General features: G+C 38.2%; 1 protein-coding gene across 1 annotated transcript in view; it reads left to right on the top strand.

Moving 5' to 3' along the window:
• The first annotated feature begins 218 nt into the window (after window positions 1–218).
• LOC116862778 (metabotropic glutamate receptor 3) overlaps window positions 219–25,980 on the top strand; it is a 76,503-nt gene continuing 50,741 nt past the window's right edge. Inside the window, exon 1 of the mRNA XM_032850172.1 lies at window positions 219–1,077. Within this exon, the coding sequence (XP_032706063.1) occupies window positions 303–1,077 (775 nt within the window). The 5' untranslated portion in view covers window positions 219–302. The remainder of the gene's footprint in view (window positions 1,078–25,980) is intronic.

Genomic DNA, 25,980 nt, shown 5'->3' with positions numbered 1-25,980 from the left:
CCAAAGCATAAACTACCTGCTTGAAACCTGCTCCCTGATAACCACAACACAGTATCCAGGAAGTATCTGGTGATATGCTAAGAAAACTTCAGTGATCTAGAGGTGAAAAGGAAGCTGGGTCAACAGTCTGGTATTACTCATTTTTCATGTCCATTTACCTCCAGATTTCTAAAACAAGTTCTTCTCCCTTCCTCCCCTCCCCCACCCCCCACCCACTCAGGTGGCAAACCTGCTGAGGCTATTCCAGATCCCTCAGATAAGCTACGCGTCTACCAGCGCCAAACTCAGTGACAAGTCACGCTATGATTACTTTGCCAGGACCGTGCCCCCCCGACTTCTACCAGGCCAAAGCCATGGCCGAGATCTTGCGTTTCTTCAACTGGACCTATGTGTCCACAGTAGCCTCGGAGGGCGACTATGGGGAGACAGGGATCGAGGCCTTCGAGCAGGAAGCCCGCCAGCGCAACATCTGCATCGCCACAGCGGAGAAGGTGGGTCGCTCCAACATCCGCAAGTCCTACGACAGTGTGATCCGTGAGCTGCTGCAGAAGCCCAATGCACGCGTCGTCGTGCTCTTCATGCGCAGCGATGACTCGCGTGAACTCATCGCCGCCGCCAGCCGCGCCAATGCCTCATTCACCTGGGTGGCCAGCGACGGCTGGGGAGCACAGGAGAGCATCGTCAAGGGCAGCGAGCACGTGGCCTACGGCGCCATCACGCTGGAGCTGGCCTCGCACCCGGTCCGCCAGTTCGACCGCTACTTCCAGAGCCTCAACCCCTACAACAACCACCGGAACCCCTGGTTCCGGGACTTCTGGGAGCAGAAGTTCCAGTGCAGCCTCCAGAACAAGCGGAACCACCGGCGCATGTGCGACAAGCACCTGGCCATCGACAACAGCAACTACGAGCAAGAATCCAAGATCATGTTTGTGGTGAACGCTGTGTACGCTATGGCTCACGCCCTACACAAAATGCAGCGCACTCTCTGTCCCAACACCACCAAGCTTTGCGACGCTATGAAGATCCTGGATGGGAAGAAGTTGTACAAGGACTATTTGCTGAAAATCAACTTCACAGGTAAGTGAGGAGCCTTTACTCATCTTCTGTGGGGTAAACAGGTGGAATCAAATAGGAATCAAATACCTCTGTCCCTGACCCAGAAATCTTTGTTCCAGGGCCACAAAAAGGGTTCAGACTGTTAAATATTTCAAGATGCAATATGATGGCCATGATGTTCTTACTTATTTTTGAGAGAATATCTTCGTTGATACACTACATGAAATTGAAAGGCTCCCTAGGCTAGGCTGATCTGTGGTAGCTGCCTGTATGTGGGCCACGCTACATTTGCTCTCTTTCTTGTTAGCTATGGGGTATGACACGTGTGATACGGGCATTTAATCTTCTTTAGCAGAATTGGCAACTCTCTAAGGAAGATGAACTTCCAAGCCTTCCTTGTGGGTGATTTGAGCAAAAGAATCTCGTAACTTTCACAGTGGGTGAGAGAAAAAAGTCGCTGTTTTCCCAGAGCTTAATTAGGGGCAAAAAAAAGGGAAAAATACACAGACCATGGTGATTTCCAGGCATTTTAGTTAATTTTATACAGAAACATTTCCATGTCGACATTAAGAATTGTAGATTTTCTCAAATGATGTGATGAAATGAAACTTTTTCTGTGAGCCTGAGTATAAACAAATTGAAGGCTGATGGAAGTCATTCCAATAGAGTAGTGAATAGGCAAAGGTGTATTTGAGGTGGCTTTTGTTTCCTCTTCATTTGATTCTAAATATGGTAAAGTATTTCTAAAGATAGCATTGCATTTCAGTGCATTAGTAGCATAAAAAGCACAAAATTTTTAGGTTTGCATTCTCTAAGAAAGCACATGTGATACATTAAAGTGCTGGTTCTGAGGATTTTAGCTTTACCCCCAAATCATTAATGGTAAGTAATATTATAGAGCATAAAAAAACTTGATGCCAGAAAATATTACAATGATAAAATGCTTTCATTTGCCTAAATTGCTAATAATCATCTCCCATGCCATTAGGGCATCATTCAAATCTACACAGTCTGTTTCAATTGGTTTCTCCCCCAAGACATGAAAGTTTGCATGCTCAAATCAAACTGTTATTGGAATAAGTGGCAGTTCTCACATCTTCTCTATAGGATCACTTGGCAGTCATATGATCTAAAAAATCACTGGTAGGACTTATGCCCATTGGTTCCTACTCCAAAATTCTAATTCCTAAACCAGCCTTGAAAATAAGAACAAATTTATCTGCCTGCATTTTGCATATCTTTTCCTCATTCCACCGAGAGGGAGCCAAAAGTAGTAGAAATCAGTTATGTCAGTATTTTCTCCTATTCATCTATTAGAGATGTCTCTTACCATTGGAATGATGGTTTATAAGTGGCAAAGATTAAACTCTTTCTATGCCCTGTATTCCCACAAGTGCATTTCATATAGAAATAACAAATATATATTTTATATATAATATCAAATCACCATTTATCTCAAAATTCCAGATCAGTTTCCACTGACATATCCAAAAAATAAGAATGGACCACAGAATCAGTAAAAAATAGTATCTTTGCTCTAAATATAAATGAATTTCACAGGTATCTGTAAATACCATCTACAATGCACTTAAGTCTTACAGATAAGTAAGATAAGCAGCCTCCCTACCCACTTCTCACTACCCTAGGGTTTATTATTGATCTTTATTCTAGTCCATCCCTCACTCCTCAGTATGCAAATATACAAATCTATCTGCTCATCAGCAGCTACCATAGAGGGAGTTCTTAGATTTCAGTGAGCCCTTGCAAGGTATTTTATATAACCAAATATTTTCCTTCATTTCCCAGACTGAGTCTTAAATGGCAAAGAAAAGTGAAGAAATGAGGCCATTATTTGGATAAATGAAACAAAAGTATCTTCTTTTTGTCTGTCTTGTTCAATTACTGGCTTTGATTCTACAATTTGGTTCAGCTTTGTAAACTTGACCACAAAGTGCTATTTTAGCCTTCTCAATTTGTTCAACATTACCAATAATTCTCCACCTCTGAAGACAGAAGAAGGGTGAAAACCAGGTGGAAACTACAGAGAAGACAGGGAACTTCGAGCAGCCCCCACTGCCACAATGCTTAGTAATGTGGGAATTGGACCAGAAAGTACCTTACTATGAGAAGAGGACATTGAGATGCTAAAGGAGCTAAATATGTATATTTTTAAAATAAGGTTAACCTAGTTATCTCTTGAAAAGTAGGTTTTGTTTTACATTTTTTTTCTGAAATAGTATCTCTGTTTTTCTAATTTGAATATTGACCCAATGGACTAAGTACAATAGTAAACAACAATCTTTGCTCAACTGGGTTGAAAAAGTCCTCTTCCAGCCATCTGCTTGTGCTTAGCACATTTACTCCAAGATTGTTCTGACAAGGGATAGTTGCAGCCAGCTTCCTAAGGGCTCTACTCATTACAGGATGGAAAAGCTAAGCCTCCTGAGAATTTTAACTACATAAATTAAAATACTCTTTGGTTCCTCAGTATGTTCCTACTAGCTAGTTCCAGCACTGGCCAACATGAGTATCCTTGGAGTTAACCCAGTTTGGTACTCCTTTTACAAAAAGAGATTTTTGCAGAACTATAGTTTGTAAAACATTCTTCAGAAGAGTGAGCTCTCCTGTCATAGGATCTAACCACTATCTACCTCTTGCTATGCACCCTACATTCACCCTTCCTTCCATAAAGACTATCTGCAGTTCCCCAAGCACATCATACCTTTACTTTTGTCCTTGTATCTACTGTACATGAGATGTACATGTAATATGTACATGTGTTTCCTCCACCTAGAACCTTTCATCCTGTCCCCATCTACCCTATCTAGTACCTTCACTCACTCGTTCTCCATTGCTACCACCCTGGTGCTAGCCATCAAGCCATCTCTAGGCTACAGTTCTACAACAGCCTCCTAACTGATTCACTCTGGCCCTTCTCCATCCCAGCCTCCACAATCCATTCTCTCCACAGCAGCCAGGATGCCCTTTTAAAATTTCAAAAGAAATGAAATCTTGCCATTTGCGACATTGTGGATGGAACTAGAGGAACTAGATGGAACTACTTCATGCTTAGTGAAATAAGTCAATCGGAGAAAAACAACTATCATATGATCTCCCTGATATGAGGAAGTGGAGATGAAACATGGGGGGTTAAGGGGGTAGGAGAAGAATAAATGAAACAAGATGGGATTGGGAGGGAGACAAACCATAAGTGACTCATAGTCTCATAAAACAAACTGAGGGTTGCTGGGGGGAGGGGGGGTGGGAGAGGGGGGTGGGGTTATGGACATTGGGGAAGGTATGTGCTGGGGTGAGTGCTGTGAAGTGTGTAAACCTGGCGATTCACAGACCTGTACCCCTGGGGATAAAAATATATTATATGTTTATAAAAAATAAAAATAAAAAATAAATTAAAAAAAAAAACCTTCAATCAGAGCAAGTCACCCCTCTACTCACAAACCCTTAAAGAGTTCCCCCATTTCACCCAAAACTAAAAGTCAAAAAATCTTTGCAATGCCCTACAGATGTCTTCCTGGATCCACCTCCTCCCTGTCCTTCTTGCTCTCCTGTCATGACCTTTCATTCCCCCTGTCTCCCTTCACTCCAGCCATCCTTGTTTCCAAAGTCAGGGTTCTTTCCACTGGCAGCTCTAGCCATCTGTAATGCCCAATCCCCAGATATCCCTGTGGCTAGTCAGTTCCCTTACTTCCTTCAGGCCTTTACTTTAATGTTAGCTTTTCTGAGACCCACCAGGCAATCCTTCCACCCCTACCCCACCACAGGCATCCCTATTTCTCTCTAAGCTGCTCTACTTATTTTATACACAGTGATTTTTTTCCCTTTTCTCTTATACCACCTCATTTATTTTTATGTTTATTCTCCACTGTTTGATCTTCATACTTGAATATAAACACCATGAAAACAGAAACCATTACCAGTTTTTTCACTGACACAGCTCAAGCATAATGGGTGCTCAGTAAATATTTGTTGGTTACGAATATCACTTGACACCCAAACTCATATTTCCTTCTCGGTCTCCACTACTACATTGTGAACTTTTTCAAGGCAGAGACATATGTTTCATCTCTGATCTCAAATATCCAACACAGCATCTGGTATAGAGTGGGCATTATATAAATGTTTACTGAAGGAATAAGGAATGAGAAAAACAATCAATAGATTTATGATATTCTTTTTATAAAAATTTAATGTATATACTGTGTTCACTAACAAGTGAATTTCAACAAAGAAAAGTATATGACTTCTAGAATGGCTTGCATTTACTTAAATACTGTCCTTTGATTATGTCCTATCATTGTATTTGAGATCAATTTAAAACCTAACAGCAATAGCTCTGGCTCTATTATCCATCCCTGTTTTACAGATGAAGCCCCAAAACTCACAGTGATTTGTCCAAGGTCATCATCTGGTTAGTGGCAGGAGCAGAGACTGAAATCCAGTTATCGGGTCTGGGGCTGCTTTCACCAAGGACCCTGGGATGTTGAGGTCTTTGAGGCCAAATACCCAACATCATTTCTGACATATATTAGAACTTAATGGTATGTTGACTGAAGGAATGAAAGACAGTCAACCAGTTAAGTTTGAAATATGTTTCTTTCTGGGCTCTTTCTTATGATTCCTTTAATGCTCCTGGGCCACTTCTCCAATTAGCTGGAGCTGAGGTGGTTCATAAAACACCCACACTTTGGAAACTGAGCCTTAGAATCTGAACCTTAGGATATTAAAAAATTTTTTTCAAAGCTCTTTTTTGTTGTTAGTAAAGTGATTTCCATCTGAAAGGACCATATCATCCAGAATTCTGAAAGAAATATTTAAATGCGAATTGTTTGTTGACATTTGACTCTTCATAATGACTTTGAATGAATTCCATGTGCTAGTCATGTAAAAGGAAAGTTAAACTACCAAGTGAGTTAGAAAGAGATGAAGTAGAGAGGGATATTAAACATCCACAGACATGCAATATCACTCTCTGCTGTGTGTTCACAGTACAGTGCAATCTCTCTTTTTATTTGGAGACCAATTCCAGAAAGTGGAGGAGAATAAAATCATAGAGTGACAAAAGGCCTTCCCCAAAGATGAACTCGCCCCTACCTCTCAATTGACAGAGGTGGAAATTCAGAATGTCAGTATTATTATCTTCACTTACTGAACCACATAAAAGTGAACTCAACTGTCAGAATGATGTGGAAACCGGAGTACACCCAATTCAAAAGAAAAAAGGAAGAGCTCCCACTTACTGAACATAATGCCAGGGGTGCTCCAAGACACATCCACTCTTGAGGAAGCATTCTCTTGGAAATAACACTCATAGCATTCTTCTGTGTGATTTGCTGGGGTGGGTGGGCTAGAATGTTTAAGAAGGGAAAAACTGAGAACTTGGCACAATAGGAAATATATCCAAGATCACATAATGAAATAGGTCACGTGAAGGTCCTCATATAGTCATTCATTCCACAGATGTGATTAGACTTCACCTGGGGACACAGCAGTGAACAGGAGCAATGCAGTCCCTGCTTCCTGGAGCCACTCAAGTATAGAAGCAGGATGATCGGGGCCTGCAGTATTAGGGTCTTGCCCTAGTCTTTGTGTTCTAAGTTTCCATTTTGAATTAGAAAATTATTATGTATCTTAAGTTAAGCCCAGAAGCAATTTCCAGCTCACTGAACAAATCTCCCAGGGTTTGACTTGCAAGTGAAGGGGACAACTCTTAGGCTGGACTTGTGGTCCTAATAGGACTGATAATAGGACACACAACAATGACAGTTTTTGTTGTTCTTGCTTATTTGGTTGGTTGCTTGTTTTTTTCTTTTTTCTTTTTTTGGGGGGAGGTGGAGGGTGTTGAGGTGAGGTACACTCATCTCTTGGTGTCAGCAAGGAGGCAGACTGCTGAGATCAGAGACCTGGAGCCTGGGGGGATGGTGCAGCCTTGTTATGTTTACAATTCTCCACACCTAGAAGAGGACCAGAGGCAGAAAATGAGTAGTCCAGCCTCTCTGTCCCACTCACCTCTGCATCTGACTCATCCAGTATGTCCAAGGATCACTCCTGGTTGAGACTATAATCACAGAACACAGGCCAGGAAGGGCAGATTTTCTGGAACACTGCACTCCAAGGAATATGTTTGAGCTGGCCCCAAACCAGCAAGGCTCTCCTCTTGAAAAGTACAGGGCCATCCAAGGCACAGTGAGGAAGCCAAAATGGTAATGGCCACATCTTTAGATGAATGGGCTTTGAAGTCCCTGAAAGAGCAAACTGCTCTTGATCTTGCTTCCTCTCCTGGAACATTTGTAGTTCCCACAAAAGCACAGAAACTTGTTCCAGCTCTGCTGATCAAAAGCATTTCCAAAATGTAAAGATAAATATCCTGTATTTCTTTCTTCCCTTTTCTTTCTGGTCAGCTTCCTGGGGTCACAGGAATAAGATTTAAACCCCCAAAGGACACCACTAATGTGGTTACTTATTTGTTTATGCACCATGCATCTGTGCTTTGGTGTCTTAGAAGCTTGAGAAATGATTCTCATTTTAAGGTCACACGGTGGAGAACAGGAGTCTCTAGAAGGCCTCATTTTCCACTTGGCCCTGAGCTTTCTGCTGCTGCTGCTTATTGTTCTTATCATACAGCTGTTGTTATTATTATTATTTAATAATCCTTATGATTCATTTGAAGAGCCATCCTATCTACGAAGCAGAAAAAAGTAATCACCCCTCATGAAGTATGAAAGAAGTGAATTTTACCACCTTGCTAACCAGAAAAAAGTACAATAAATACGCTGTCTTCTAGATGTTTCTGGGCTTTTTGGACACTGTGGTATATTTATAGGAATATCATTTGCAAAGGTGTCTGGAGATTGAGGAAAATATTCTGAGCTTTTTCTAACACTATAGCTAACATGTATTTTAAAAATAAGTTTAGCCTATGTTCCTGACCTTTGGGACACCTGGTGTTATCCCACAATAACCTAGTCTTTCAAGGTTTCTAATCTCAGTTGAATGGGAAACACGTGTTTTTCTACTTCATCTACCTTTGTGCTACTACTCATCTTTGACAGAACACTAGAGAGCCAAAATAGATAAAGTGTTTCTGATAGATTCAGAAAAAAATTTCTGCTCATGATGGCAATCATATTCTTAAATAAAGACTTTTCTGTGCAGAGTTTAAAAGATTAAACTGTCATCAAATGAAGTAGGAGATTATGGGGGATCCTTCCCAGAACTGGGTTTGGTAAACCTTCCTAGGAACCTAAGGGAACCTCCTAACACTGAGCAGTGAGCACAGCTTCTAGAGATTAAGGATGTGAGGTTGCATCCTGAGGAGCAGGCACTGAGGAGGAAAGCTAAAGAACTCAACGCCAGGTCACCATTCTCACCTCCCTCTTATTTTAAATGTTCAATGAGTGTCCATACTGTTGTTAGTCACTCTATATGATATCTCCAGGAAAGATTACATAGTCATCCTTCACATTTTTTCTCCCAACCTCTAGCATTATACCTGGGGTAGTATAAGCATTCATTTGTATCTAGTTCATTCCAAAACTATCATGGTGAAAAGGATTTATCCCACTGTCTTGGATAAATTAGAATTTGAGAAGGTGGCTGAGTCCCCAGAAGTTACAGTACTCAGTAGCATTTTGGAGTATTCAAAAACTTAATTCCGTCAAAAAAATTATAAACAATTTCACTAGCACAGAGTTGACTACATATTACATTTCCAAAATAATATCTCCAATACAAAATTATGTTCATACACATACTAACTTGAACCAAAGATAATTAGATATTCTATGGCCATTAATATACTTTTATTTTTTAATTTTTTAAAATTTTATTCCAGCTCTACTGAGATAAAATTGACATGTAACTTTTTTTTGGATAATTTTTTTCCATTTTATTTTATTTCTTTTCCATGTTCCAGCATTCATTGTTTATGCACCACACCCAGTGCTCCATGCAATACATGCCCTCCATAATACCGACCACCAGGTTCACCCCTCCCCTCCAAAACCCTCAGTTTGTTTCTCAGAGTCCAGTCTTTCATGGTTCATCTCCCACTCCAATTTCCCTCAACTCCCTTCTCCTCTCCATCTCCCAATGTCCTCCATGTTATTCCTTATGCTCCACAAGTAAGTGAAACCATATGATACTTGGCACTCTCTGTTTGATTTATTTCACTCAACATAGTCTCTTCCAGTCCCGTCCATGTTGATACAAAAGATGGGTATCATCCTGATGGAGGCATAATACTCCATTGTATTTGTGGACCATATCTTCTTCATCCATTTGTCCATTAAAGGGCATCTTGGTTTTTTCCACAGTTTGGCAACTGTGCCCACTGCTGCTATGAACATTGGGATACAGATGGCCCTTCTTTTCACTACCTCAGTATCTTTGGGGTATATACCCAGTAGTGCAATTGTAGGGTCATAGGGAAGCTCTGTTTTTAATTTTTTAAGGAATCTCCACACTGTTTTCCAAAGTGGCTGCACCAACTTGCATTCCCACCAACAGTGTAAGAGCATTCCCCTTTTTCCACTTCCTCTCCTACACTTGCTGTTTACTGTCTTGTTAATTTTGGCCATTCTAATTGGTTTTGATTTGAATCTCCCTGATGGCTAGTGATGATGAACATTTTTTTCATGTGTCTGTTAGCCATTTGTATATCTGCTTTGGAGAAATGTCTGTTCATGTCTTCTGCCCATTTTTTGACATGATTATCTGTTTTGTGTGTTTGGAGTTTAAGGAGTTCTTTAAAGATCTTGGATATCAGCCCTTTGTCTATACTGTCATTTGCGAATGTCTTCTCCCATTCTGTGGGTTGCCTCTTTGTTTTGTTGACTGCTTCCTTTGCTGTGCAGAAGCTTTTGATCTTGATGAAGTTCCAAAAGTTCATTTGCCTTTGGAGACATATCTTGAAAGGAGTTGCTGTGGCTGATGTCAAAGAGATTACTGTCTATGTACTCCTCTAGGATTTTGACAGATTCCTGCCTCACACTGAGGTCTTTTATCCATTTCGAGTTTATCTTTGTATGGTGTAAGAGAATGATCCAGTTTCATTCTTCTACATGTAGCTATCCAATTTTCCCAGCACCATTTATTGAAGAGACTGTTTTTTTTTTTTTTCACTGTATATTTTTTCCTCTTTTGTCCAAGATTATTTGACCATAGAGTTGAGGGTCCATATCTGGGCTCTCTACTCTATTCCACTGGTCTATGTGTCTATTTTTGTGCCAGTACCATGCTGTCTTGGTGATCACAGTTTTGTAGTAAAGCTTGAAATCAGGCAACGTGATGCCCCCCGGCTTTTTCTTTTTCAACATTTCCTTAGCAATTTGGCGTCTCTTCTGGTTCCATACAAATTTTAGGATTGTTTGTTCCAGCTCTTTGAAAAATGCCAGTGGAATTCTGACCAAGATGGCACTGAAAGTATTGATTGCTCTAGGCAGTATAGATATTTTAACAATGTTTATTCTTCCGATCCATGAGCATGGAAGGGTCTTCCATATTTTTGTGTCTTCTTCAATTTCTTTCAGAAGTGTTCTGTAGTTCCTTGAGTACAGATCCTTTACCTCTTTAGTTAGGTTTATTCCCAATTATCTTATGGTTCTTGGTGCTATGGTAAATGGAACTGATTCTCTCATCTCCCTTTCTATATTTTCATTGTTAGCGTATAAGAAAGCAACTGATATCTATACATTGATTTTGTATCCTGCAACATTACTGAATTGCTGTATGAGTTCTAGTAGTTTAGGGGTGGAGTCTTTTGGGTTTTCCATATGAAGTATCATGTCATCTGTAAAGAGATTTTGACTTCTTCATTGCCAATTTGAATATATTTATTTCTTTCTGTCGTCTGATTGCTGTTGCTAGGATTTCTAGTACCATGTTGAACAAGAGTGGTGAGAGTGGACATCCTTGTCATGTTCCTGTTCTCAAAGGGAAAGCTGTCAGCTTTTCCCCATTGAGGATGATATTCGCTGTGGGTTTTTCATAGATAGATTTTATGAAGTCGAGGAATCTCAACTCTATCCTCTATACTTTGAATTGTTTTAATCAGGAACGGATGCTGTATCTTGTCAAATGCTTTTTCTGCATCAGTTGAGAGAACCGTGTGGTTCTTCTCTCTTCTCTTATTGATTTGTTCTATCACATTGATTGATTTGCAAATGTTGAACCACCCTTGCATCTCATGGATAAATCCCACCTGATCATGATGGATAATCTTTTTAATGTACTATTGGATCCTATTATCTAGGATCTTGTTGAGAATCTTAGCATCCATATTCATCAGGGATATTGGTTTGAAATTCTCCTTTTTGGTGCGGTCTTTGCCTGGTTTTAGGATCAGGGTAATGAAGACACTTCAGTCCAAAACCTATGGGATACAGCAAAGGCAGTCCTAAGGGAGAAATACATAACCATCCAAGCCTCCCTCAAAAAACCTGAAAAGTCCAGAATACACCAGCTCTCTTTACACCTTAAAGAACTTGAGAATGAACAACAAATTAAGCCAACCCCACAAACAAGAAGGGAAATAATATTAGAGCAGAGATCAACGAGATAGAAACTAGAGATACAGTGGAACACATCAACGAAACTAGAAGCTGGTTTTTTGAAAGAATCAGTAAGATCGATAAGCCATTGGCCAAACTAATCCAAAAGAAAAGGGAGAGGACCCAAATTAATAAATTATGAAGGAAAAGGGAGAGATCAAAACTAACACCAAGGAAATAGAAACAATCATCAGAAATTATTATCGACAATTATATGCCAATAAGTTAAGCAACCTAGATGAAACGGATGCGTTCCTGGAAACCTATAAACTTCCAAAACTGAATCAGGAAGAAATTGACAACCTGAATAGACCAGTATCTAGTAACGAGATTGAAGCAGTGATCAAAAACAGGAGTCCAGGACCTGACGGATTCCCTGGAGAATTCTACCAAACATTCAAAGAAGTTATACCTATTCTCCTGAAGCTGTTTCAAAAAATAGAAACAGAAGGAAAATTTCCAGACTCTTTCTATGAAGACATAACTTTTGTAAGTGTAAGGGGTACAATGTGTTGACTTGATATTTATTCACTGAAGAATGATAACCACCAAAGCATTAGCTAACATCTCCATCCCATCACATAATTACTATTACTTTTTTGTAGTAAATACATTTAAAAACTACTCTCCTAGCAATTTTCAAGCATATAATATTATTAACTATAATCACCATGCTGTACATTAGGTCCCCAGAACTTATTCATTTTGCAACTACAATTTATATTTGACCAATCTCCCCCAATTCCCTTGCCCCTTGTAAACAACCATTCTAATTGTTTCTATGAGCTCAGCTTTTTTAGAGTTTGCATGTAAGTGATATCATACAATATTTGTCTTTCTCTGTCTTACTTCATTTAGCATAATGTTTGTAAGGTCATTTACGTTGTCACAAATGGCAGGATTTCTTTCTTTCTCATGGCTGAATAGCATATACATCTTATTTATCCTTTCATCAGTTGATAATTTGGTTGTTTACATATCTTGGATATTGTAAATAATGCTGTAATGAACGTTGGAGTGTAGAAATCTTCTCAATATCCTGTTTTCATTTCCCTTGGAAATATACCTAGAAGTGGGATGACTGGATAATTCAGTAGTTTGTGTTTTGTTTTTTCTTTTTTTTTTTTTGTGAGAAACCTCCATATTGTTTGTCATAGTAGATATACCAGTTTACATTCCTACCAAGAGCATACAAGAATTACCTTTTCTCTATATCCTTGCTGACACTTGTTACCTCTTGTCTGTTCAATGACAGTCATTCCAACAGGTATGTGGTTACATCTTCTTGTGGTTTTGATTTGCATCTCCCTCATGATTACAGATGCTGAACATCTTTTCATGTACCAGTTGGCTATTTTAATATCTTCTTTGTAAAAATATTTATTCATTACATTGCCCATTTTTAATTGGATTGTCTGTCTATTGCCATTGAGTTGTGTGAGCTCTTAATATATGTTAAATATTAACCCTTTATGGCACAGATAGTTGGCAAAGTTCTCCCATTCCATGGGTTCCCTTTTCATTTTGTTGATGGTTTTCTTTGCTGTGCAAAAACCTTTTCATTCAATGTAGTTTCACTTGTTTATTTTTGCTTTCGCTGCCTTTGTTTTTGGTGTCAAATTAAAAAACCTCATACCATGACTGAGGCCAAGGAGTTTACTCCCTATGTTTTTTCCTAGAAGTTTTATGGTAGCAGGTCTTATATTCAAGTCTTTTTTAATTTCAATTTGATTTTTATGTATGGTATAAAATAAAGGTCCAGTTTTCCCAACTCCATTTATTGAAGAGATTATTCTTTTCCCACTGTATATTCTTGCTTCCTTTGCCATGAATTAATTAACCATATATGCTTGGGTTATTTCTGGGCTCTCTATTCTGTTCCACTGATCTATGTGTCTGATTTTATGACAGTACCACAGTGTTCTAATTACTGTAGCTTTGTAATACAATTTGAAATTAGAATGTGATACCTCCAGCTTTGGATCCTCTTTCTCAACATCGCTTTGGCTATTTGGCATCTTGTGTGGTTCTGGGCAAATTTAGTTTTTTTTTCTATTTTTGTGAAAAAATGCCATTCAAATTTTAATAGGGATTGCACTGTATTTGTAGATTACTTTGGGTAGTATGGACATTTTAAGAATATTAATTCTTTTAATCCATGAGCACAGAATATCTTTCCATTTCTTTCATGAACATCTTATAGTTTTTAGTTTACAGATTCTTTATCTCTTTGGTTAAATTTATTTCTATGCATTTTATTCTTTTTGATGCTGTTGTAAATGGGACTGTTTTCTTAACTTTGCTAATAGATCATTGTTAGCGCTTGGGAACACAGCTAATTTTGTATACTGATTTTGTATCCTGTAACTTTACTAAAATTTTTTTATTAGTTTTATGTTTTTTTGGTGGAACTTTTAGGATTTTCTATATATAATATCATGTCCTCTGCATATCGAGACAGTTTTACTTCTTTCTTTCCAACTTAGATCCCTTTTCCTTCCTTTTCTTTCCTAATTACTCTGAATAGGACTTCCAGTACTATGTTGAATAACAGTAGAAAGGGTAGCCATCATTCTCTTTTTCTTGATCTTAGAGGAAAAACTTTCAACTTTTCACCATTGAGTATGATGTTTGCTATGGACTTGTTATATATGGACTTTATTACGTTGAAGCACTTGCCTCTATACCCAGTTTATTGGGCGTTTTTATTATGAAAGGATGTTGAATTTTGTCAAATGCTTTTTTTTCTTGTATCTATTAGGATGACCGTATGATTTTTATCCTTTCTTTTGTTAATGTGGTATAACACATTGATTTATTTATAGATGTTGAAGCATCCTTGCATCCTTGGAATAAATTCCACTTGATCATGATGTGGAATCCTTTTAATTTACTATTGGGTTTGGTTTGCTAATATCTTGAAGATTTCTGCATCTCTGTTCATCTGGCAGGAATATTGGCTTGCAATTTTTTTTCTTGTGTGTCCTTGTCTGATTTTGCTATTGAGGTAATTCTTCATAAAATGAGTTTGGAAGTGTTCCCTCTTCTGGTTTTTTTGGGAAGAAATTAAGAATAATGGTATTAACTCTTTTTTAATGTTTGGTAGAATTCACCAGTGAAGCCATCTGGTCATGGACTTTTATTTGTTGGGAGGTTTCTGATTATGGATTCAATCTCCTTACTAATAAGGGTTTGCTCAGATTTTCTATTTCTTCATGATTCAGTCTGGGTTGTATGTTCCTAGGAATTTATTTAATTCTTCTAGGTTATTCAGTTTGTTGGCATGTAACTGTTCATAGTAGACTCTTATGGTCCTCTGTGTTTGTGTGATATCAATTTTAATGTTTTCTCTAGCATTTTTTATGTATTTATTGTATGTAGTTAGGCCTCTTCCAGGGAGTAACTAGGTGATGGATGTTTTCTGTCTGCTCCTTCTGCCCTGAACCCTGGAGTAATAGCTATAGTGAGAGCTGTCCATTAACAATAGCTTCTCTGTTTACTGTGCATTTTGTTGTTACAAGCCCTGTTGGCTCTCAGAGGTAGGCATTTGGGGGGTCCTTTCCTCAGGTGGAAGTCTTCAAAGTTGGGATGCTATATGCTGAGTCCAAATCCTTTACTCCTCTGGGAGAAGCTGAAGTTGGGGGTTCCTTCCTGACTGTGTGACGCTGTGCAAGGGGTGGAGTTTATGGTAAGAGTGCATCTCAGCCTTTCCTATCCATTTCAATAGAAGTATTTTTTTGTTTAACCAATGTATAGACATCGCTCAGCTGATTTCTGGATTTCTTTTTTTTTTTTTTTTAAGATTTTATTTTATTTTTTTTTTTTTAATTTATTTGTCAGAGACAGAGGGAGAGAGAGCGAGCGAGCACAGGCAGACAGAGAGGCAGGCAGAGGCAGAGGGAGAAGCAGGCTCCCTGCCGAGCAAGGAGCCCGATGTGGGACTCGATCCCAGGACGCCGGGATCATGACCTGAGCCGAAGGCAGCCGCTTAACCAACTGAGCCACCCAGGCGTCTGATTTCTGGATTTCTTTAGAGGGAAATGCTCCATGTATAAGTGTAAATTTAGTGTGACCATGGGAGAAGGAGAGTTCAGGAGCTTCCTATGTCACTTTCTTTAAAGACTGCCATCTGGTTTCATTCTTACAACCAAGAATCCTGATGAGTATAGTATAATTCCTTTATGAATGTTTGTCTCCTAGTGGCCATTAACTGACTACTTGCCCATTCATTCATTCCTTCTAGCAGATATGCAATGAGTTAACAAAAGTTTTTAAAATATCATAGAAAAAAATTTAGGCAATTGAATGTGACTTTAAGTAGTGAACCAGTTCAGAAAACCTCATTATTTCTATTTCAGTTGTAGAATGAATTTAGCATGTGTAGAACCCAAGTGAAGATTTGTTTGAGAGCCATTGGTCTAGGTTACATAGATTCATTTTTGAGATAAGACTATACTCTCTACCTCTACAAGAACTCCGTTGGCTAGCTAGTTCTCATATTTGACCACTGCAAACTTCTTACATAATTCATTTTTCATGCCAAAGCACTAACAGAATTAGGAATTCCTAGTGCTGCAAGGGAAAAAAAAATTAAATATGGAGAGGATTTGTGCACTTTTCAAAGAATCTTTAATATTCAGTACAATTTAGTGTTAGATCCTACAAAAGATGAGAAAAAATGAGTAAGTAAGTTCTTTCTCAAGTAGCTGCACAGTTAGTACAGGCAATGCAAAAATCTAGCTTTTACAGCCCAGCAATTTATCTTGGGCATCTTAAAAGGGTCTAGTAGCATAGTATAGACATACAAAGGAGGGGTCAGCAGTGAGCAGGGAGTTAGGAAAGACTTCCTAAAAGATGTAACACTGGGTATGAGTAAGATTTGTCAAGAAGGAGGGAGGGAGAAAAAGATTTTCCAAGTGAAGAGATCATGCCACACAGGCATGTTCATAAATTTTCAAATGTTTTACTTCTGTTTAACCTGCATTAAGGTTCACAGCTCCTTTGGAAACTAAGATTAAATTGAAACAGTGAAGTATTGATCTGCTTTTTAGATTAAATCTAAAAAGTACATTTCTAGTCCTCTTATATAAAAATGTATAAACTTTTCCAAAATCATACTGTTTATGGGCACTAGCCTATCATCTTTACCCTGAACTTCACCTAAAACCAATGAAGGAAGTTCTAACATGAGGAAGGGGAAAAAAAGAAAAAGAAAGTAGCATTTATTGATTACTACAATCCTAACAATAACCATTTTATATATTTCATTCATTAATTCTTAGAAAAGTCCTGTCAGGTAAGCAGATATTATTCCCTCTATTTTATTGATTTAATTGAGGCTCAAAGGACTTTAAAGGACTTTCTCAAGTTTGCAAAGCTAAGTAGCTTCCAAAGACAATCCAAAACTGTCTATTTCTTAATCATGTATTGTTTTCCACTATTGCTTCCTAAGAAGAAAAAATAAGTTTGTAGCTAGAACAAGGATATAGTCCCATCATCATTTGGCTCAACTTACTATGTGCAGTTGCAGCAGTAATAAACAACTGCACCAAAATGTTCATTATTCAAAAAGGAAACTGTTAACTCTCATTAACTGCCATAATGATATCTTCAACAAAGAATGACTCATAACAAAGACTTCCAATTATATACTTCACTTCTTCCTCAGAGAGCATCAAACTGTAGTAGATCAATATATGCAGTATCATACTGTTATTTCCAAGAACCAAATTGAAAAAAAAAAAAGAAAAGTTATCAGCCTATAGGTCACTGTGTCTTAAACGTTAAGACTACGTATTATCCATCATTCCATTCTCTCATTCTAATTATAAGCCTTCTTACTTAATTAAAAGTAAAATAATAAAAGAAAGGGGGAAAATAGTGGATCTGAAACTCTTCCAGAATTTTGATCTATGACCCTAATAATTTTGTGGGTTTGTCTGGTGTAGTCGTTAAGTTTTTCTCATTGTGTTCATGTTGTTGGGTCATGGTGGTAATTTTTTTATAGTACACATCACAAATCAAGTTTTCTTTGTAAATAAAATTTTAAAAAACCATTGATACTTTCATAAATTAGAACTTCTTAAGAATTTTCTACCACAAAGCTTTGTTTGTAGGCTATCCAGTCACCAATAATCATATGGTAGCACTGTATCACTTCTTGGGGGTACTTAAAACATTTTCTCTGTCTATGCTCCTGGTCTAATAAACCTCTAAACCTTGATTATCTCAATTTTTTAAAAAATAGAAAACAAAGAAAATTTAACATTTCTTAATAAGCAAAAGCAAGTCTTTGGATGCTATAGTTATTTATATATTCATCAAGAACTTTGTGTCAGCTCCAAAAATATTTTAAACAGAAAAAATATAAATAAAATGTTCCTAAAAGAAAAGCCAGAGCACCAATTTCTAGAGATGGGTTCCTTCACTGCTTTTGCTTACCTAAATTCTCCCTCTGACTTTACCCTGTGCATGACTCTCTCTCACTCAATTCCTCCCTTTTCAGTATGGAAATTTATTAAGCTCTTTTTCTATTATTTTGCCTGGCAAGGGTCTTCTGCTGCTGAATTAATGCACTAGCTAAATAATGCAAAAAAAGGAAAAGGAAGGTATACTTTGTCTTATTTTTCTTCAGAACATTATATCACGTTTCCTTTAAAACACTGTGGCAGACAAATAGAGAAGTGAAGTAAGATCAATTAATTGACAACAGAAGGAAACAAGAGCTTACCATTCCACTTTGCTGGCATCTACAGTTTAAATTTAGCCATCTAAACTACTAGACCAGGGACTGAATTAATTAATACAATTCCCTGAGTGTGCAGGCTCATCCCTGTTTACCGCATCTCAAGCCGCAATGTGGCACGGAGTTTATTTTCCTGTCCCTCAGGTGTGATGGGCCATCGCAAGAACTCACATAGTCAAGAAGCTAAAATGAAAACGCTGCCAAAAAAATCAGAATTCTAAAATCTTAATAATAATTATAGATGTAGATCAACGGTCACTTTATCATTTTAAAAACACTTTTAAACTCACTATCACTAGACCCTTGCCACAACCCTCTGTACTCAACTGAGCAGATGTTATTATTATTATTTTCTTGATGAGAAAATGGACAACGGAACAAGTGGTCACTTGCCCAAGGTCAAAGAAAAAGGACCCCTCCTGGATTGGAATTCATGTCCTTTGATCATTATCCAGTGATATATCCCCTCAACTTCCAGTGTAATAGGCAGGTAACGATACCTGTCTAACAAAGCAGAAAAATGTTACTGAAGGCAAAAACCAGTCTGATTATATTTGTTGTTGGAGCCTTGACAGAATATTGACACTAAGCAGAACAAAAATTCATCTTCATTCTAGATTTGCCACTGCATGGTTCTGGGGCTTGGGGCAAATCACATAGACCCTCCAAGACTCATCTGTTAATATTTTAGAAACATGACAGATCTGTTGCTTGCCAAATAGAACTAGCAGATAGGGTATTTTTGCCCTTATCTTCCATATGACTAAAGTGTTCTGCTTCTGGGAAAATTAAAATTTCTGGATGTAGTTAAAGAGGATGGTAATCCACATTCCACTCACACTAGGAAGACTTCCTGAAAGAAACAGGATTAGAAATGGACTTTGAATAACCAGGTCAATTTCCTGTAGTCATTCAGTATTTATTGCTGACTTTATATACATCATCCCAGCCCTAGACCCTAGGAATTAAGCAGTGAAACCTAAGAAGGCCCCTCCCCTCGCAGAGCTTCTGTTCCATAAATAAGCTAGTAAATCCATAGCATGTCTCATGCCACAGAGAAATACAAAGCAAGGCAAGTAAACCAGAGAGTCCCATGTAAGTGTGTTGGGAAAATGGGGGCAGGTAGGGTGTTACTGTTTTATATAAGATGGTCAGGGAAAACCGACAATTTGACATATGATCAGAGAACTAAAGGAAGTAAGGGTACAGGCCATGTGGAAATATTGGAAAGAACATACCCAGGAAGGGAATAAGGAGACCTGAGTTAGTAGGAGAGCCTACTTGATGTGTTTGAGGGGAACCAAAGAACCAAGGTGGCCGGAGGGACTTCGCATGTATGAGGTGGAGGAAGTAAGGTTAGGGACATGGTGGAGTCCAGAACTTGGAGGACCTTGTAAGGACTTCAGTTTTTACCCTGAGTTAGGTTAGAAGCCACTGGAAGCTCCACAAGAGAAGTGACAGGAGCAATAGCAAAGATTTAGAATAGGGCACATTTTAAAACTATGGTTACACATTGAAAAAGCTAATAAAGAAAGCCTGTCAGTGCTGACATCCTAATACGTATCTTCTACAAATACTGAGGAATCTGAGACATTTTAATTTCTGAAGAGTAAGCTTTTTGTTAAAATTTCCAAGGTACTCAACTAGAACCCCAATCAGTTCTGTCTGTCGTATGTAAGCAGCTAGGCACCGATGAATTTACTTTTCATATTCAGTGGTAATTTTTATACTCCACCTCAAGACTGGACAAAAGAATTTACCAAAATCACTGTGTGATTCTGTAGAAATTTCTACACTCTCCATCCAGGATTCCTACCATACCATTGTTGATCCTACCCACACAAAGAAAAAAAAAATCACTTGAGTGATGTTTGCTTAGCTCCAAATATTGGTATGATATTAGGATATTCTTCTCTCTGTACTCCTATCTTCCCCACAGCACAGAACCCCTAATCTAAGTGGGCAACAACAGGTAATCCACAAGTTGTTTTGGCCTCTTGCACTTCCTGTGCATAACAGTTGATGCAAAGTGGCGTACTTCTATGCCCATAATATTTATTATTAATGATAGGACCATCATGTATGGGCTTCATTGATCAAACTATTAAGTCATTTCTGCAACAATTAATGAAGCATCTTTCTTATGTTAGAGACTGGAGAGAAGACAAAGAAAAAGATATGCTCATTACCCTCACTGCTAATCTTCTGGGAGAGACAAGGATATATCCTGAAACAATTAATATGAGACAGGATGCCTAAAGCGCTATAACAAAGTATTAGGGCAATAAAATCACTTGTTTGGTACTTCACATTTAAAAATATACACGTACATATAACATTTCATTTGATTTTTATAACATTTGCAAACAAACTGTGCTTATTAATCATTGTTGGAAGTAATGCAGTTTCCACTTACAGAGTGAAAGGAGGGAAAGGAGTAGTTCAAGAAAGGCCTCTTGAGAGGAACTTAAAAGATAATTCATTTTAAAATCAGGTGAATATTTGTATAAGTTTAATATGCAAGGCATGTTAAAGATCCCAAAACTAGAGCCAGTACCTTCTCAGCCGAGGTTGGGAGCTCCCGTTTTTTGGTTTGTGATGACCTTGGATTTTTCTCTTTTAGGAAATAATTGCACAGATTCTGGCCTGTAGTGGTTTACTCAGTCTCATCCCTTGTCAAAAGATCAAGAGGCTAGAAACTTCTGCTTAACAGTGCTTAAGAAAAAAACAATGAGACCCATTATGTGATTGCGGTCATTATCTACATTTGATAACCTGGCAAGCACAAATTTTGTTCTCCAGAATAACATGGGTATAAAGTGAAATGAAAATAAAATGGCATTTTGCTAGAAATTCATGATTACTTACTGCTTTTATTATGAAGAAAAACGATGTTGATGTATTCTTTTTCCTCAGCAGTTTCATATTCTGGTTCTACTTGACCAAAAATGACAAGGTAATCTTACCTGATTCTTCCAAATTGGAAACCACTCACATAATATATTATCTGAAAATATTCCCTCTTTATATTTGGAGATGTCTTCTTTCCTGAGCCAATCTAACTCTAATTGAAGGTAATTTGCATAAAACCAAGTATTGTGGCACTGAACAAAGATTCAGGGAATGTAGGTTCACCCCAGGTTGTGTCATTAACTAGGCCTGAAGCCTTGAGCAAGTTACCCAAGCTCTCTGCACCTCAGTTATGTCAAAGATCAAAGAATAAACTCTTCTTAAAGGAACCTTCTTTTTTTTTTTTTAAGAAAAATTTAATTAAAATACTAATTTCTCTCTCACACACACACACCCTCCCCACATTACAAATACACCCACTGGAATAAGTTCCTATCTGGTTTCATAAAATCACCATAGAACAGGTTTGTTTGTTTGTTTGTTTAATTTTTTAGTACCACTAAAACAATGGGTCAATTTTCCCACTTCATCAAAATTTCATGTAGTCAGTTCTGTTTCTTGTCCTGTGGGAGCATCTTTAATCGATACTGGCCAGTGTGTCATTGTTCCTGTTTGTTTGGATCTCACAATAAAATGGCCCAGAACATCTACTTTCGTGTGGTTTTCACCATAAGGGGAATATCAGGTAAGAAGCAGGGAAAGGAGGGCAGGAACTGACAGCAACTGATTTCAACCATAAATTTTTGTTTATAGCACATGAGGTGCCATCCAACAGCTTCATAAGCCATCGTTAGAGGAGAAGTTCATGATAAGGGACAACAATAAATTTGCTGAAGGGCCAGGAAAAACCATTTAGCTTTATGTCTTTTCAAATTCTTTTTCAGATTGCTAATATAAAGAATGAACTTTTCGAACTTTAAGCCACTTTTAGCCTGTTCCTAAAAGAACTAATAAAAAGAATTAAAGTACTCCATGAACTGTTTTGTTTCTCTGTCCTTAGTATTTGATTTTTCCTTCCTGCAGTGTCCCCACTCACCCACCAGGAAGTATCACATCCAGGGACCAGTGAAGATAGATGAGTAGAGATTCAGCAATTTGGATGACACTTTTACCAATCTGATGCCTCCGTGGCAAATAGCCTTAAACCTTGACGCTACCTCATACTCATCTGACCCCATACCTGGAGCCGTTTCCAAAGAGCTCACAAAGTGGATCATTTGGGCAAAATGGGAAGGAACCTTCAAGATTACTTAGCCAAAGTTTTTGAGCTCTTTAAAAATATTAGCATAATTATTTTTTAAACACTATTAAAAATATACTTAAAACAGATAAAATTGAGAGTCATTATCATTGAACTCAGGAGGTGTTGGGAACCCTGATAGCCATCAGATAGCCCGCTTTCCTTCCCTTCCCCCACTTCCATCCCTTATACTCATTTACTGGAGGAATAAATCAAAGGCATATTTCTATCTATGTAATAGAAAGTTTACATAATAGGTATATAATTATCTGTTGATATCTCATATATATATATATATATATAAAATATTACATAATACAAGCCTCTCTACTTACTGACTTTGTTGTTTTGTGTTTTTTTTTAATATTTTATTTATTTATTTGTCAGAGAGAGAGAGAGAGAGAGCACAAACAAGCAGAGTGGCAGAAGGAGAGGGAGAAGCAGGCTTCCCACTGAGCAGGGAGCCCAATGCGGGACTTGATCCCCAGAACCCTGGGATCATGACCGGAGCCAAAGGCAGACGCTTAACCGACTGAGCCACCCAGGCTCTACTTACTGACTTTAAACTTACTAGTTTTTACTCTGACTAGCAAACTTGGGGTTTTTTAGAAAAAAAAATTGTACCCACTCTACCCCAAGCAAATGAGGGTGCAAGCCATCGGCTGTGGTCACTGTGTCCACAACCAGTGCAGCTTGTTCATTTGAACTGTTTGTATGGAAATTACACTATTTTGAAAGGTTAAAAAGTAGTGAGAATGATTCAAGGTACTGATAAGAAGATACATATGATTGTAAAAGAATAGAAGCTGAAATAATTCTTTTTCAGTGGAGAAAAGTGACCAATTTTGCAAAGCACATGTGAGGTTAAGCTTGGGAGAGTCCCACAGATTCTCAGTGACAGAGTGTGACTCAAAACTTGGCACAAACTTATGAACTTGTTTTGATACATTTGTACATCAGGAGAAAAAAAAGAAACCGAGAAAAGATGGTCAACTTTGGAGTGGGTGGCTACAGAACTGGTATTTACCTCTGATGCCTGTTCACTTTGTGTTAATTCCAAAGTCTGTTAGAATTATAATCAAGAACTTGAAATTGACTCACCTTAAAAGCATTACTGTTGAAACTTGTTCCTAGCCACAGGTGACTCGGGGTTTTAAAGCCTGTTTGAATTCTAAACAGAATCAAAGTGGGCATCACATTTGTGATGGGGAATACAGCTGCTGAGAAATCCCTCACAGCATCTGCGGGGAACCTCAAGGGCAATAGCCTCCTGGCATATTTTTCAAGTGTAAGAATTAATCCATTTAGAAAGAGAATAATATATCTATTATTATAATAATATATCTATTTTACTACTTCAGATGTTTAGTGAAAACGATGTGATTGTGTATAAACTTCCCTCCGTCACTTTGGATTTAGGACCAAAAGGATTTATGCACACTTTTTTGGAGCCTCGCTCATTCATGTATTGAGAATCAGTTTGCTTTGCATAGTGAACAACTAAACTGAGTAACATCAAAAGCCCCTTATCTTGAATAAATTGGTGTATTTAGAGGACATTATACTTAAATTTTTATTTTCCTTGGAGATACAATTTGATTGAGAGAATGAAGCCTAATCATAGTGAGCCTCATTATTATCAGAACTTCTGGAGTTATTTCAGAGTTCCAAGATTATTTTCCTTTCCCCCCCAATTTAAAAGTACAACATAAAAATAAATTGTATTGTTTCAAGTAATAAAATCTATACTCATCTGCTAAATGTGCAAAACTCTCCCCATAAAACTAATTAACTAGATAAAAGGTCCATATCGGGCTTGAAGCAGTTCCTGTCTCTAAGGGCCTAACTCGGTAATTAATTATGTTTCTGAGAGTCTCTGAACGCTCTTCCAGCTTCATGGGTCCTTAGAAATGAGACATCTTGGGCATCATCCAAAATATCTTAATCTCTCAATCTGCGTAGAGTCAAGTCCCTACAAGGATGCAGAGTTAAATGTCTTTAAAAGGAGGCCTATATATCCTCATCATTTAATCAGTTACTTATCTCAGGGTTCAGATAACACTAATTGAATTCTAATCAACCTCATTTTTAAAACATTGTTAACACTGACCATTCATTGAGGTCCGTGTAGCCTGTTGGCTTGGCCGAAATCAAAGATATTAACAAAGCATCAGTTTAGCCCTGAAAGTGTATAATGCCACACAGATGTGCTGTTGGTGAACAGGACACACCTTGGTCCCTATTAGAGCTTCAGACATTAGGTGGGATGTACGCGGACACGTCCCAGTGGCCAGCCATCTCATCGTGTTTACTTCACCCCTCTAGGGAGGAAAATACCTTGCCAATTCACGACCTCCCAAGAGACATGACATTTTTCTCAGCTAGAACCCTGGTTGAGCACACGTGCTGTTGAGGGCAAGATCCTAAAGAAATGCACTTAGAGATGGGGTCTCCAGGAACAGGCACCAGGGAGGGAGGAGAAAGTCTAAGATCATCTTCCGCACCACATCATTTTGCCTAGCCCTCCACCTTGGGCTTCCCTACACAGCCAGACCAGGTGGCTTTTTAAAGCTCCTCAGGGGAAAATAGACTATAAACCATATAAGCATAATCAAAAGGCATTCACAGATGACACCATTTCTTTATAAAGCCCATGACTTGGAGTCAGTACCTCAAATTATATGACAGTGTTGCTGCTGCCATCTGAATGTTCTCACCCCCCTATAGTCGTCTCCAGATTTGAAAAACTTTCAAGTTATTCTTAAAAAACAAAGGTAACATCAACTTCAAAAGCAACTAGTAACGGATGGGATAGACAATACCAGAAGAAATGCACCATCTTGAAGATGTAAGCCACCCTTCCAAGACTGCTTAAAATGAAACTTGCATTTCTCCCCTTTCCCTTCAGATTTCATAGTGGCACCCTAAAGAAAGCTTGAAGAGGGTCAGAATTTTTAATTACAGGCTCCCTTGCAGTGTTTACCAAACAGCTACTAGCCCTGAGTGTGGAGTTAGGCTGTTCAAAGTCACATTTTAATCTCCTTGGTAATTGCAGTTTGATTGCTGGTGTAAATTACCTAGTAGGCTTGCCACCTTCAGTGCCAGCCATTTCCCAGAGTGCATAATTTTGAATTAAAAGGCTGATATCCATCCAGAAGTTTCCCAGAATGTTTCATGGGCTCAGTGAATTATGCATTAAACAGAATTATTTAAAAAGAAGGCAAGAGGTTCCTTTGATGTCAGCTGGGGTTTTTCATCATATTATGGACTACTAATTTCTAGACTCTTTTAGAGGAGATTTTTTGAAATCTATGTTCAATTTAGGACTTCTTACTGATCTTTCTCTAACCTTTATATTTTATTTTAACAGCATCTTATGTCACCCTGAATACAGCAGGTTCTGGCAGAAACCTAGTGGTTAAGTTCTTAGGGGTAGGGGCGGGGGAGGATGGAGAAAAGAG

Source organism: Lontra canadensis, unplaced genomic scaffold (genome assembly GCF_010015895.1).
Source record: "Lontra canadensis isolate GAN:19392208 unplaced genomic scaffold, GSC_riverotter_1.0 scaffold323, whole genome shotgun sequence".
Lineage (NCBI taxonomy): Eukaryota > Metazoa > Chordata > Mammalia > Carnivora > Mustelidae > Lontra > Lontra canadensis.
This window is presented reverse-complemented; position numbering and strand designations above follow the sequence as displayed.